Source organism: Artemia franciscana, chromosome 10 (genome assembly GCF_032884065.1).
Source record: "Artemia franciscana chromosome 10, ASM3288406v1, whole genome shotgun sequence".
Classification (NCBI taxonomy): Eukaryota; Metazoa; Arthropoda; class Branchiopoda; order Anostraca; family Artemiidae; genus Artemia; species Artemia franciscana.
In genome coordinates this window covers 907,989-924,298 of record NC_088872.1, presented here as the reverse complement: position 1 = coordinate 924,298, position 16,310 = coordinate 907,989, and the positions used below count along the sequence as shown (strand labels likewise).

Below are 16,310 nucleotides of genomic sequence, written 5' to 3'. Positions count from 1 at the left end.
ACACTCTTTTATAATACTGTTAGCTGAAGGGACTCCAGTTGCTGCACCGTTTCTCCACCCCATATCTCTGCTCCATATTCTATCACGGGTAAAATTTTTGTGTTAAATATTCTTTTATGCATTTTTAGGTTTTTGATCCCCATTATCGTCGGGTTTCTAAATATAGCTGACATGGCCACCCTACCTCTCTTAATTATTCTATCTTAATTATATTTGACTGACTTCGCTGCCTGATTCCCTGTGGTTCGTTCCGTATTATTCCAAGTAAAAAAAAAAAAAAAAACCAAAGGCTTTTTCCTATGTGTAATATACATCAATTATACTTGCCACTTAAGTCACCTGGTCTGAAATGATGAAAACATTTGAAGTCAAGTACCTAGACTCAACAACTCGTACTACGATTCCTAGCTTATCGGAATAAAAGATTTTGGGTCCAATTTGACAAAACGGTATTTTCCCAGTGTTTTCATATGCATAATAAAAATGAAGAGTGATTTGGCGTAAGATATAGATACAACCTTGACTTCTGTTTTGAACTAGGGCTTGCAGGATATACCAGAGAATGTTTTTCGATCCAGTACAATGGATATACTTCCTTAATTGTTAACTTTAAAGAGTGGATGGGATAAAATTAGAAGGACCCACCAAAAGATTGGAGAGAGGATATCAGAATATAAATTCTCAATCGACCTTGGCTCAACAAATTTATAACAACCCAAACGCTTTTGTCTTTGAAACAAGAATATGAAACTTTGAAACATAAAATGATAAATCCTATATACGAGAATACCATACAAGGATAGGTATTCTTCGCCTTCGCTAAAGCTCCTCTGTCAGCTGAATAAAACGCTCTAAAACTGAGGAATAAAGGTGTTCGGTGACTCAAGCAAATCTTAATTATTGGTCTAAAAGTGAAAACTTGGTTCACTTTTTGTCTTTCTCTTTTTATTTCTTCTCTTAAAGCTTACCTATAGCATCTCATCTCTATATTTTCACCAAGAATATTACCATATTAAGTTTGCTGTCAGAGATGTGATCGGTCAAAAATAAAAAAATGCCAAAAATGCATCGTTGCACCATAAACAAAAGTTGTGCACCGTTGCACCATATCCCAAATTTAATAATTTCACTGAAGAAAAATGAAGCAAATAATAAGCTTACAAGGATTTAAGTAAGAAAAACTGAAAGTGTTTTTTAGTTTATGTTATATTTCTTTTTTTTGTTTGTTTTTTAAGTAATGTTTAGAAATCAGTATGCATATGAAAAACATAAGTTTTCCATATCAAAAACATGGAGAAGGCGCATCTTCAGGCATTTTTTTTCATTTTTTAAAAGGTGAAAGTCCGAGTTCTAGCCACAAATTGCCCCATTTTTCAAAGAGAATGCATATTTTGAAAAACACAAAGTTATTGAATGGACAAAGCGAAGAGCTCCACGGAGACCACACTGCATTTCCATCATAAAAAAAGAAGTTAATGAGAAAAATTATGGGATATTTTGTAGCCGAAATATTTTTGTCAAGGCCAAAGATAACTAATAGCCACCTGCAATGAAATGTAATTGTAAGCACTAAATCAGAGAAAGTTTTTGAAAGTACCGTTTATACTTTATGATCCTAAAACTTATGTAATATTTTATCAGAAATGCTTCTTGATTTTGAGAAGAAGAAAAGACTGCTGAGCTAAAACGTTATTTTAAAACCTTTCAAGTAATGTATTATATTGTCTAGGCTATTTATCACATGATAGAAAGACTAGATAAGAGTGACCAAACTAGACAGACTCGACTAGACCATTTTTTTAGATATTGGCATACAATCGTACTAACGTAGATGTAGTTAAGAAAAAAGAAAATTCATATTTTTTGTGTTGCAAGAAAATCTGAAACACATTCAAAACAGGTTTTCACAGCCCTTTTTTATTTTATTGCCTCAAAGGTCCGACAAAGCGGAGTTTAATGTCCTTGTTTTTCAATTTACTCTTTTGTTTTTAATTTTGATAGTGCTGATCAAATAAGTATATAAACCTTCAAAAGTAAGGAGCAACTCGCCTCGATAGTAACTGAAATCTAACAGCAGGATTTTTGGTGACAACTGCTACACCAGAAGAATTGATTTTTTTTTATACTGATTCCAAATATATAAAATTCTTTAAATTTAATGTCACCTATCGAGAGCTACGAGTCTGATTTTTGAAAAGGGGTAAACACCCTCCAAAAGTCAAGGAATCTTAATGAAAAAGGACAGTCAGGTTCAGTGTATAAGAGAACCCTTCTGTATAGGTTTCAAGCTCTTATTTACAAAAATGTAAAATTTGTATATTTTTTTTTCCAGAAGAAAGATTGGGGATGCGCGTTAATTTTTTTTTTTCAATGGTGATTGTATCAAACTAGTCATCAATAATCCTAGATAATCGAGAGAGAATTTATTTGAAGGGAAATTAAAATTTCTTTAAGAACAAGGAATTTAAATTCCTTGTTCTCCGTTTTTTCAAATATTGGCATACAAATGGATTCTCTTCTAATTTTTGTCTGAAGGACTTCTCCCCTGATATATCTGATAGATTATCGAATGATACTTCAGTGCTAAAAAAATGGTGAGCCAGTGGGTTTGTCCAACGAGAAAACATATTTATTTCCAATTATATTTTAAAAGTACAAGTTTCCTAAAAGAATGAAATAACATAACAACCACCTGGGTTGGTTTCTTTCTCTTCTAAGAAATACATCTAAGACGATCTTTCTTTGCCTTGATTTTTCTTCTTTTCTTTCTTTTTTTTTCAGCAATTTTTGTGGGATTTTTAGTAGTAATTTCATAATTATTGATCTTTTCTTTTTGAAAATGTTTGTAGTTTTATAGTAGTCATTTCTTTTTCTTTTTTTACTTGAGAATAAATAATTACGCTAGTATTTTTGTCAATTATTTTTACTGATTCTCTCGTTTTTTCAGATATTGGCTTACAATCGCGCTAATAGAGCTGTGGCAATTTTATGTAACCATCAACGTGCTGTTCCAAAAACATTTGCCAAGTCAATGGAGAACTTGCAGGCTAAAATTGATGCCAAAAAGGAGACTTTAGCTGAGGCCGAGAAAAATCTTAAAGATGCCAAAAAAGAAGTCAAACGATCTGCCTCACAAGCTTCTAAGTAAGTTATATACATGGCCCACTCTGTATAGCCAACTTGAAAGATGATGACACTTTATTTACAAACGAGCTTTCACAACATTAAATTGCCGAATTTACTGGGTTTTTGTCAGGTAAAATATGAAAGCATATAACGATGGTCCCGACTGGCCTGTCATTTAAAAACGCTGGCTAAAAAACTTTCGCAACATTAAACTTGCGAATTTGTTGTTTTTTGTCGGGTAAAATATGAAAGCTCATAACGATGGTACCAACTGGCCTGGTTGACTTGTGTCATTTGCTCAAGGTACAAACACAGGCCAAGCGATGTTTCTATTAGTTAAAGTAGATTGGTTGATAAATTATGGATAAAACTGGATCTTCCAATCTGGCATTTAGTCCTGATTTTAATCCCTTATATTTAATCCTTCAATTATTTAAATTTTTTCTCCTCTCGTGGATTTTGAGTATCAAACAGTAATCTCTTTCTAATAACTTTTCTCGGAAATTAGTCGACCATCATGTATTTGTCCTTTTGAGGGTAAGTATAAAGTCATGACTTACTCTTTACTTTGTTAAATAGTTTTTCTCAAGGTATCTAGAAAATATTTGTCCGTTGTTAGGGCTAACCACTCATTTAATTTCGTACAGCTAATAAATTCACCCTGGTCTTTTTTTTATAACGAATTAAAAACGAAACAAAAGCAACAAAAAGAGGTGAAATTTTTAATAGATTATACGAGTGAAATTGTCAGAAATCTTCATTTAAGAGGGTACATGGGGAAAAGAAGACCCCCTTCCCCCTTTCTATGTACGCGCCTCGATGCATCTCTATTTCGTTTCCACCGGTTTGTTGATATATGGGAGAATACAACAGCTCGCAGTTTCATCAGAAATTGTATTCAAGCATAACATAATGATGACCGCTCATCGGCTTAATCATTGCTGAAAAACGATAAGTCTGGTAGGACACTTGTACTAATTGTTAGGAAAAACAGATGGTTAAGAAGCCATTTAGTTTTTCTTAGGTCTGATTGTACCAGTTAGTTCCAACTAGAAATATTTTTTACCCGCTGGACCTATCTAAGATCTATTCATACCGGAAAACAGTGATTTTCTTAAGTATCGAAATTCCGAAATCATAGGACATCACTACATCTTTGCCTGCGATGTCACGTAAACTATGAAAATAAATAAGTAAAACTAATTAGTTAATGTGACAACTTTGTTCTTCCGCAAAAGTCGAATATGTTGATTCCCAGAGAGAATTGCATTTTCAAAGGAAAGCTAGACTTTTAAGGCGGTTTTGTGCCATATGATTTTAGCTTTTTTTTTTTTTTTTTTTTTTGACCATGTTTCTTATTTTGATTCAGAGTCCAGCATTACATAAAGCTGCACTTGGAGGTCTTTTAATCAGTTCATAATAACTGACTGTAAGCAATAGTAACTCGGACCAATTTACAGACTTTGGATAACAATAGATACACAAAAAAGAATTGCGTTTTTATGCAGATTTCAGATATATAAAATTCATTAAATTCAATATAACCCATCAAAAGCTGCAAGCCGGCGAAAATTTGCCTGGTTTTCGAGAAAGGGGGAAACACCCTCAACAAGTCGAGTGATCTTAAAGTTTTTCACTTGAAAGTAAGGAGCGACATCAAAACTTGAAATGAACAGAAGTAATTCCATATATGAAGGGCTGTCCCTTCGTCAACCCTTGCTTTTTCAAGACCCCTCCCCCTTTCGTCGAGGAATAAAGTCTGTTCCTTTTAGATTTCATGTTGCTCCATCACTTTCAATTGAAAAAACTTATTCTTTCGGTTCAGTTCCATTAAAAACCAAATTCCCTATTTTTATATTTTTTTATGCTCCTCTTGTACGTAATTAATTAAGGAAAGCTTCATAGAGTTAAAAAAAAACGTTTAAATGATTATACAGCAATTCAGAAATTGTTGCTCAATTCAAAGTCGCATACCCTAAAGTCTCAGTTTTAAGACGAACCAAAAGAAAATTTTTTGTATGCTAGTGCTACTGCTTCAACTCATACTCCTGCTACTGTTACTAATATTACTAATTCTATTACTACTACTGCCACTAAGGCTTAGGCTACTATAATTAATTCTGCTACTACTACTACTGCTGCTATTAAAACTATGGATATTTAGGCAAAATTTGCCTTTATTAACAAGTTTCCTCTTAGCTAATTGAAACAATAAAATTTCACAGTTTTTGGTACTTTGATTTGCTCCGGGAGCAGTCTTTGCTAGAATTTTCGTGAATTCTTTTGGCAAGCCTTTGTAATAAGAACGCCCTACTGTCCTTTATTCGCAACTGATTAAATTTTTATGTTTTAAGATGTAATTATTTTTTAGCTCGTGTTTGTAGTATAAATATGTTGTTTCTGTCAGTTTCACAGCTGCCGTAGAAAAATGTCAGAAACCTGTAGTACACCTCCGAGAATACGTTTCAAAATTGAAAGCTACTGCTTCAATTTTCCCCTACGAATTCGTAAGGCTGAATCCTGGGAAGGGGGAGGGGATCACGTTTTTTGAACACACTCCCGAAATTGTGTCCCACTTATAAAAGCGTAACAAAATACAAACATTTTTGATGTGCTTTTCCTCCCCCTCCACACCCTCTAACAAAATCTCCTTGCTAATCCGCTACTACCTAGATGGCTGTCTTTTCATAAATTCGATTTTCTCTTTTTTTATAATTAGATTTAATTTTCAATGCCTCTGGTACTTCAGATTTACTTTGGAGGGGGGAGTCTATGCTAGATTCTTATGAATTCTTTTGTTATGATCTAGTAAAAAGAATGCCATACTATCCTTTATTTGCAACTAATTAAAGTTTGTTTTAAGATTTGGTTATTAGCTGGTGGTTGGCGATTTAGCTATATATTTTTGTTAATTTCAGAGCTGCCGTAGAAAAATGTCAGAAGACCGTAGAACGCCTCCGAGAACAACTTCAAAAATTGGAGGTTCAGGCTACTGATAGGGAAGAAAACAAAGAAATTGCGTTGGGCACATCCAAGCTGAACTATCTAGACCCAAGAATTTCTGTTGCTTGGTAAGGCTTCTTTTCTTTCAATTCAACTATTTGGTTAAGAAAAAACAAAAGACAGAAAAATAGGAAAAAACTTTACTTCCCAATTTAAATTATGTTTTAAATCTAAAAGAAAAACATACAAAACTAGATTGAAACCAATGAATAATAATAAATCAAATTTTTTTTATTAACATATAAATATGTCACTTTTTCAATATATTACAGTAGGCCTGTGCCGCGTTTCCTTGTTTTTACAAATTGGGAGAAAAAGACATGGCTTAAAGAATTTAGATAAACTAATAATTTTACTAGTCTGCTGAACATTTGCCTGCTTCATGGGCTTTATTTATAGATTTAACTGGGGGGAGGGGAGGGGGGAGTAACAGTAGCTATAATGAGTGTTTTATGAAATAGGAGGCCTGGACTGCCGGACAAACTTTTTAACATTTGTTTAACTGGGCGACCATAAATTTACCATGACTGATAATGGATAATTCATATACTATTAATTAATAATTTATTGTGATCTTGATCTCGAATGGGGACATCGAGTCCTAGGGAAGTTCATTCTGAAGTCTAGCCGACGATTTTTATTGTTTGACAAACCTTCAAACTGTGCAGAATTTTTTTATTCGTTATGTGATCGATTGTAGCGTTTTAATATTGTAGAAACAGTACTCAATATTAGGACAGATAGTTTATCGTTTAGTTTTTACAAAATGTCCATGGTTGCGGCGTTAAATGCAACCATTTAAAGATCAAATCATATTAACTGTTTAGTCACTCACATTAACTGTACAGTGTAATTACTAATCAAATTGGAAGTTCAAGTTATTGTTTAGATAATGATGAGAAAATGGGTAGTTAGCTATATACCCAAAAAGTTGAAACAGTTTTGTATCAATTTTCAGCAGCTTTTCCTTATTTATATATATCTTATCGTGAATGTCCGAAATTGTCGAATGTCAATATTCTCTGTTGAATGTCCGAAATAACTTATTTTTCCTCCTTTGAGGAAAAATAACGTCGGTCACCTTTGCTGGTCAGCGTTGCCAGTCAACTTTTTTAGTTTTATGCAAGGTTTGATAATGATAGGTTAGGTTGGGTTTCCTCGAATTAATTTATCTTTCTTTTTAGGTGTAAGAAATATAACGTCCCCATCGAAAAGATTTATAACAAGACCCAACGTGACAAGTTTCAATGGGCAATAGACATGGCCGGTCCGGAATATGTGTTCTAACGTTATCATCCTATTAGGCTGTTATTTAATTGAATTATAAATAAGGTCACGGGACCTTAAATTGATTAGGCTATTGGCGACTCTGACGCTTCAACAGGTCCATCTAATTTAAAATATTGAGTGTTGAGTTCAGTGGGGGATACAAAACTAGTTCATTGGTTTGAAGAATGAATGATTGAACTATTAAAGATTATAAACTATTGAAAAATTAAATTTATTGAGTTATTGAAAAATTAAATATCTTGGAAAATAAACTCGCTGCACCTATTGAAAGGGAAATTAACTTTCACCAACTTTTTGAGTAGATTTTTTATTTAAAAAGCTAATATTTAAGGAATTAATTTTTAACTATGTTTCCGAGAAACGCATGCTTCACATTCATGTAAAACAACTCGATAACAGCAACAAACCTTCAAAAAAAAAAATTATTGAATGAATTTACATTTTTTGTAAATAAATTTACATTTTGTTAAATTCATTTACATTTTGTAAATGAATTTACATTTACAATTTACAATGAATTACTGGTTAGGATTATGCTTGGTTAACCGTGTGCTATCTTATGATATGAACAAAAATCGTTTTTTAAGTACGAAAAAAAAACCCAGCAAAGTTAACATTTTGATAGTAAAAATGGACTAATAATTGAAATTAATTAATATTTTACCATGATGTCGTTTGACATAAATATTAATTTACAAATTACAGCAATTTATATTTTCTTAATATTTATATTTTTTTGGTGTTAACAGCTAGATATGCAAATCAAATCATTTATTTTAAAAGTTTAATTCAAGGCAACTCCTAATTAATATTCGTATCTTTAAACATAAAGTAAACAGTACTCAGCATGTTACTTATCCTATTAAAAGTTCGTCAATGAACCGTTTTCGTTACTGAACTCAATTGGCAAAAGAATGCGAAGCATATATGCTTTGACTAGTATTTACTTTGCACTGCTCCTCATCCAGAATATTTTTTAGTGCAAAACTTTAGATAAGACTTTGGTGCCAGAATAGTTCTTAAATCGTTTCAACTATTTAACTATAGACTTATTGCCCTGAGCTCCAAAGATGGTTGAACAACCCCTAGTTAGGATTTTTTTATATCTTAATCAGGGGCATCAATTGGGGGGAGTGGCAGGGGGACAATTTCACCCCTGAAATTTTTAAAATGTTTTGGGATATTTTCCTCAAAGAAAGTCGAAGAACGCCTCAAATGCCCTCCCCTCTCCGATTTTGAATATTTTTTTGTGTCTTCATAAAAGATGAAACAATCGATGCCCCTTCTATATTTTTATGAATTGGTGCCCCTGATTTTAATTTTGAGTGCTAGATTATGTATGGTGATCGTTGGTTTCTATCTGGCATTGATCCTTGCCAATCTTTTTTTTGTATAATTTGGTTTTTATACAAAATTTTATCAAAGGAATTAAAGAACCATCTTGAAAACTGTCTTTTTTGCATTTACGTATTTGGCAAATAGATCTAGTAGAATTTATCGAGAAGGTTGTGTAATATAGCTCCATTTAACAAATCCAATATTTCGGATTGATTAATTAATTAATTAATTGAAAATTAATTAATTTTAATCTTCTTCTTGAGTGAGAGACTATTCCCGCGTCTAATAGAGCCTACTGCAATTTTTTCTGATTTGTCAGTACGCCTTGATAGAAAGTGGTATCTTGTGATCATTTTAAACCGATCAGGGGCCTTCTCCACTGAAAAAGCAACAACAATTAATTAAAACAAGCTCTGTTTAGCACGGATTATATTAGACAACGATTGGTTTCTATCTGACATTGGTCTTTACCAAATCATTGATTTCAATCTTTTCATAGAGTTCATTTCTATGCAGAATTTGTCAAAGGAATTAAAGAAGTGTTTCGATAACAGTCTTTATTCTTATTAAATAAAAAAGGTCTTTTCTCAACTCCAAATAAAGAGCAAAATGAAAACTTAAAACAAACATAAATTATTCTATATATGAAGGACTGCCTTCAACCCCTGGCTCTTTACGCTAAATTTCTTCAGTGCTTTAAAAGATCTTTTCAGCAGTGACTCTTAAAGAAGCGACACAAAAATTCAAACTTTAGAGTAAAGAGCGAAGGGAGAGGGCCGCGTCCCTCATATAGGGAATCGTTTCTGTTCATTTTAAGTTTTAATGCTGTTCCTTATTTTCGATTGAAGGAACTTTTTTTTTAAATTTAATTCATGATCATTCTTCAAATCAGGTCAGGACCTAACCAAAATATGTTGGCTACCGACCCCACAGTCCCCCGATTCCTTGGTATTTAATTGTAATTGTATATTTCGTCAAAATTTCCGTAAAAATTAGTTTTGTTTAATAAGTCTTCAGTGGCATTTTTATTGCAGAATTTTAGATAGACGGAGAGGGGTACGTTCATATGAAATGGAAATTTCCCGTGACTTTAGGTCTCCTACACGAATGAAGCCCTTGTGACCTCTACAATAGGGTTCTTTAATGTTTAAAAACATTGTTACACATGGGATATCGTATATAAATATGAAAAGAAAAATACTGCCATTTAAATCGCTGAAAACAAAGTTCCTGGTATCATTTGACAACTCCACTTTCCCTCCCACAAGAAATTCGCTAGAGAGATTCAAGATTCCCAGCATTTTCTTTTCCACTTATATGCCGGTAGAGGCATGTGAACGTAGTAGTTTACGCTATATAGAAAAGAAAATTTTGTAATGGGAGGGACAATATTATTCCCCCTCCCAGCAACAAAAATAAGGACGTAGACCGAAGATATTACCAGGAATCAAAAGGAATTAGGCATCAGTTTCTACCCCCTCCCCCTCTTTAAGAAACTCATTCTTATTTGTTTGAAGACTCAATGGGAGTTCCGATATTTGGGCATTGAAATAAGCTCTTTGAGACATCTGACACCCTCGCTCCCTAAAAAATGATCCACCGCTCCTCCTTTGTAATAGCTGATGTGCACTTACACATCACTGTATATAATTTTTTGGAACATGTAGCAAATCAGTTAAGTTAAATGAAGCTTTAAAATAAATACCAATTTTTTTTGCAATAAGAAGAGAGGAATCACCCCGTAGCACCCTTATTCAGACTTGGTCTAAATGAAGGGAGATGAGATATTCCTACCCCGCCTCACCGCTTTCTACATTTATTTGGAGGCTCATGAAGAGTTAGACAATTCGAGCCTTGAAACGAGCTCTATTAGGCATGTGATCTTCTCCCCGCCTTCACCTACACAGTAACCGGCCACCCCTCGTTCTTAGTGGCTGATCATTAAACAAAACTCGTGAAAAATAAAGTTAATCAGCTTAGTTAAATCAAGCATCAAGATAAATGCCAATATTAACTTTTTGTTTTGTATGGACTACCTGATATTTCAGGAACGAATTCGCCACCGTGGGGCATTACTTCCTCTACAACTGGAAAGCTCAATACATAGTTATTCGAGGCTTTTAAACTTATTGGCTATTTCAGAATGCACAATTTTTAGTCACTAAAAAGCCACTAGGTTTTTTAATTTCCAATCGAATGAAACCTCTCCCAATCTTCTAAGAATCATTCCATTCGATACAATGGCCCCTGGGGAAATCAAAGATCTAACAAACAAATGAATACGAATCTGATCTCCCTTCTGGGAAAAAACGCAAAATTTCACATTTCTGTAAACAAGAGCTTGAAACCTCTGGGTTGTGGTTCTCTGACATGCTGACCCCAATGGTGTGATTTTCATTAAGATAACTTGCCTCTTCGGAGGTGTTTTTCCCCTTTTTCGAAAATCATGTACATTTTATCGGAATCGTAGCTTTTGATGGTAACATTAAACTTTGTAAATTTATACATTTGGAATCGGCATAAAAAGTCAATCCCTTTAATGTAACCATTATTATCAATTTCTTTTTTTAAGTTTCGCTTACTATTGGCCCGAATCGCTCCTTACTTAAAGTTCTTTCTTATGGATTGTTTGATTAATTTTAGTTGCTTTGTCAGTGGAGTAGCCTCAGTTGCAAGCGATGTCATGCAATCATTTTCAGCCAATCAGAGGCCTATTCCAATGACCAAGCAACACAAGTTAATTGCAATAATCTCTAGTGAACGCGGAGTATATTAGGTGATTAAATAAATAAAAAAAAAACAATTTTTTTTCAACTGAAAATAAGGAGCAACATTAACACTTCAATCGAACAGAAATTATTACGTATATGAAGGGGGTTGCGTCCTCCTCAGCACCTGGCTCTACGCTAAAGTTTTTAGTACTTTTGAAAAAGCTTCTTGTTGTTCCAATTAAACGAAAATACTGTTTTAGAAGTCATTCCTAAAGAATTGGGACAAAATTGTACTTTCAGTTGAAAAAACTTTTAATTTAATTGTTTTACTTTCTGATCGTTTTTTAAACTATCCCAGGAGAGCTGGCCCCACCTCCACGGAGAAATACCCTTCTCACTGATATATCCTCTAGACAATTCAATTCCGGTGAAAATTTGCCCAGGCAATTACGTTAAGTAAATATTTTACAAATGGCGGACCTTGTTGGTCCGCTACACCTTGTTATAAGTAAGAGTAAACCACGGACATCCAATCTGTCCGATTCGAAGACCTAATCATCTGTTACCTCCAGTTTTTATCAAAAAAGTTATACCCTGAATCCGTGAAAGGAATACCATCTTGAAATATGTCTTTATTAATTATTGTTTAACTGAGAATAGACTTTTTTTGAACTAGAAACATTGATTTTTTTTTTGAACCTGCAATTAGGCAGGATTTTTCAAGCAATAGGTAATAGCAATATAGTTCAATATTATTCACTGTCGGTGTAGCAGCTCAATACGTCAAGCTGCTAGGAATATATGTCAACTTTCTTGACAATATGTCAAGGTGCTATTGAACTATCAGTATATATTAGGCCGTATTTGATGTTCTGGGACTTCTTGAATAAGAAACGACATATTCTCGTACCAAAAATAAAAGGTGCGTGTCACGTATTCACAATTTCAGAGTTCATGGTGTGAGGACCTCTTTTTGGATTGAAACCTATCACTAATATTTGGTAAAGGATTATCGTCTCTACCTGACCTATAGTCAATATTTTCATAATAATTAATTCAGTGTCCAAAGAATTATAAATAAGAGGATTATTTTCAGACTTGAGTGAAAATTCCCTTGGGAACAGTGATTTCTCTTATCGATATTTTCATGACCTATATATGATATAGGTCAGGATTAAGCAGTTGCGAAAATAATTATAATATCCGATATTATAGACGATTGCGTTACGATAAAGGTGAGAGGAGAAAAGTAAGCAGAAGGGTGGGGGAGAGCTGTTTGCAAGAGCCGTGGTACCCGCCGGGCTTGTCCCCTAAATTGCGGGGACAAGGTAGGCAGCCTCCAACGCTTCCCTTACTTCTCTCGCAAATGAACCTTCAATCTAGAGAAAATGGGAACTGGTAATTGGTGCGAAGATGAACTTTTCTACAATCCTGTGCTTTGTACAGAAAAATCTTGCTAAAGGAGTTTCGCCCGATACGATAAAAGAGTACATGGCCGATTCTTCGAGTCTTCTTCTCTTTGTGAGACCCGTAAATTGCTTTTTTAAAGCTTTTCCGAATGAAGTCCCATCGAAGCGTGTAGGAGCCAATGCTGCATTAAACTGTGCTTCGGATATTATTTCTTCGCTTGTAAAGTGCGATTCCCAGAACATAAAGCTTCCGGACTTTGTTATCAAATGTCCCAGCGAAGTGCCAATGATCCCTGTTGATGCCTTCAGTACCCTCAGTGCCAAGGTGAACTCTTGTCTTGAACAGCTGCGTGATATTGCGTCCAAGGTCACTGAGGGACAGTCTAAGCTTGTAGCCCCTACTCAAAACACGAAAAAACCGTCCTACGCTGTCGTTGTAAGAAACCCAACCCCGGAGCTCAGCGACCCTATCCTTCGCATGAAGAAGCTCGAAACGTTGGATGGTCACGACGGGATCGTAAATCTGAAATCTAAGCCACACAGCAGAAGCTGAGTTGTGATGGTACGTGATAAGCGCCTAGCCCACACGCTGGCTGCAGCTGTTACTAGCTCCATTCCAAACGTTGAAACCAAAGTAATTGATAAAAAGCCTTTGGCTGTTGTCCGTAAGATACCCCATAACTATTCAAGAGCTGATTTAGAGGCCTCAGTGGAAGGACTTATTAGTGCTAATCAAATCGGCAATTCTCGCACTTTTCGCCTCGAGTTTATCGGCAAAACCGCTCTGAACGGGGTACTGGAGTCTGGAATCCGTATGGGGTACGAAATTTTTCGCGCTAAGCCCTTTCAATCCATTCCGCGTCGATGCTTTCGCTGTCAAAGTACTGATCACCTGATTGGAGCTTGTCCCCGCTCACCAGCACATCCCAAGTGTTCCAGATGTTCTGGCCCTCATGTGAATTCCAAGGAAAACCCTTGCCAAGCCTCGCCAAAATGTGCAAATTGCACTATCGAACACGTAAGTTTTAGTCTGAAATGCAAAGTTCTCCGATCGGCTCTCAACAACGCTAATAAATGAATGCTCAAACTCCGTTTAGCTTTGTGTTCCTTAATATTAATGGTACAAAAGACAAGGATCTACTGATTATTGAGCTGCTTGAAAATGATATTGTGTTTCTACAGGAGCACCTTCTCTCTAAAGTGAATGTTGATAGCCTAAAGCGTTTTCGGACCCATTATACCTTCTTGAGAGCCGCCCAGAAAACGCGTGGTAGACCATCAGGAGGTCTGGCCATCTATTTCAGACACAAGACTCGGCCGATATTATTGCAAAGCGACGCTAACATCTTAGCGATAAAATGTGGTGATACCGCATTTATAAACATTTATTTCCCCTGTAATAAAAAGACTCACAAGCATGTAATCGCTCTACGAACACTACTTAGCGACCTTTAAAAACAAAATACCAAATGGGTTCTTGCCGGCGACATGAACACTGACTTATTATCTAATTCTGACCGATCTGAAATCTTTCTCGATTCACTACCCAGAGGATTCCATCTTGCTGATAAAGATCTTCTATTTACTTATATTTACAATCGTGGTGGTCTTACTCCCAACCCTGATCATGTAATTGTGTCAGATTCAACTCTACTTTCATCAATAGTTCATGTGGACTACTCTAAAATCAACGACGATCATTTACCAATCACGTGCCAACTATCTTGCTCCATGGAGAGATCTATGCAACGTAACTCTCCCAAGTGGTTCTCAAAGTTAAATTGGGAAAACACCAATGTTCCACTTTATGTATTGACATTGTCCCAGTTATTATCATCTATTAAAGTGCCTTTCCACTTATTGCAAACATCTGTATCTACAACTTCAACTCGGATAGATATCAACTCGTATTATCAGCAAATAGTGTTCTGTCTAAAGTCTGCCGCTAAAACAGCTGTACCCTCCGAGTGCGTGCGAACGGGTACTCGCAATCCCTTTTGGAAAGTTGATCCTAAAGTGAAGATGGCTAAACAAAAAGCTAAGTTCTGGCTCCGTATGTGGATAGCCTGTGATCGTCCTTCTTCTGGTTCAGTACATCAAAGAAAACAGAAAGCCAAACGTGAGTACAAATATTCCCTGCGTAGAGCGAGACTGAGTGCCTGAGATGGTCCTTGTGACAAGAAATCCTGGGATCGTGTTATAAACAGTGTTAAGTGTTCACCTCCAATTAATTCGTCTCTTCGGCTATGTGACTTCGTTTCTCATTATAAAAATATTTTGCTTTCAATTAATATTAATCTCCAAAATCATTTTACAAAGCTTGTCAACTCAATCCTCCCAATTCGTATCAACCAATCTCAAGTGTTGTCGGTGGAATCTAGTGTTATACTCCGAGCTCTTAAGCAAGTGAATAAGTCTGAGTCTCTCGATAGTGATGGTCTTTGCTTCAAGTTTTTTGCTTATGATTGTCCTGAACTGCTGAAGCATTTGCAGTTATTGTTTCAGATGTGTTTGGCACAGTCCGTTGTGCCAGATAGTTTTTTGTCCGGTTGTATATCTCCCATAGTCAAGAGGGGTAAGGACCCCAGTGCTTGCTCTAATTACCGTCCTATCACTGTGTCTTGTTTTGTTAGTAAGTTATTTGAATATGTACTGCTACCGGCCATTAACTCCAAGTGCAATTTTACACCCTTCCAGCTTGGTTTTAGAAAAGGTATGGGTTGCGTTCAAGCTCACCATATTGTGGGTCGGCTAATGAAACAAGCTGTTGCTCAAAAAAGTCCCCTGTATTGTTTGACTGTTGACATATCTAGTGCTTTTGACAATGTAATTCATTCTAATGCTTTGATTTCTCTAGCAGCCTCAGGTGTTAACCTTTCTATTGTTTCCGTGCTTAAGTATTGGTATGCTAATTTTTCAGTTAGGGTGAAGTGGAATGGTACTGTAGGGGAGTATATTCCTGTTAAAAAGGCGTTAGGCAAGGTGCCGTGTTATCCCCAAGCATATTTAAATGTGTTTTAGCTTCGTGTCTCCAACGTCTTCAACCGTCAATTTTTTACAATGATAATTTAGGCATTAGTCACGTTGCATATGCTGATGATGTTCTGCTTCTTAGCCGGACAAAACATAGTCTAATTACCAACTTTTACCGGCTTTCAGCCGCACTATCCACAGTAGGCCTTTCAGTTAATGCCTCCAAATGTGAGTTTTTGTGTTTTGGGAGTCCTCCATCAGCATCACCTCTTTGCTTGGGTTCTTCAACTATACCATGTTCAGCAAGTATTAAATGGTTGGGTCTCTCTTTTTCCACGTCACTTTCGTCTACTTGCTCCGCTATTACGTCCAGCGTGCTGAAAAGTATGCGGGTTGGATACGCGAAAATTTCACCAAATCGTGGTCGGTATAACCGAAAAGGATTATGCCGTCTTTATTC

General features: G+C 35.5%; 1 protein-coding gene across 2 annotated transcripts in view; it reads left to right on the top strand.

The window, feature by feature from the left end:
* Nucleotides 1-8,867, top strand: part of LOC136031636 (DNA topoisomerase I, mitochondrial-like) — a 71,369-nt gene extending 62,502 nt beyond the window's left edge. The window contains exons 13-15 of one of the 2 annotated variants that reach the window (XM_065711278.1): nt 2,948-3,144; nt 6,045-6,197; nt 7,314-8,867. In XM_065711278.1, coding sequence (XP_065567350.1) covers nt 2,948-3,144; nt 6,045-6,197; nt 7,314-7,416 — 453 coding nt within the window. In that variant the 3' untranslated portion in view covers nt 7,417-8,867. Of the gene's footprint in view, nt 1-2,947; nt 3,145-5,539; nt 5,724-6,044; nt 6,198-7,313 lie in introns of those variants that run through there. The other variant, XM_065711279.1, reaches the window with a different exon arrangement.
* Nucleotides 8,868-16,310: the final 7,443 nt, after the last annotated feature.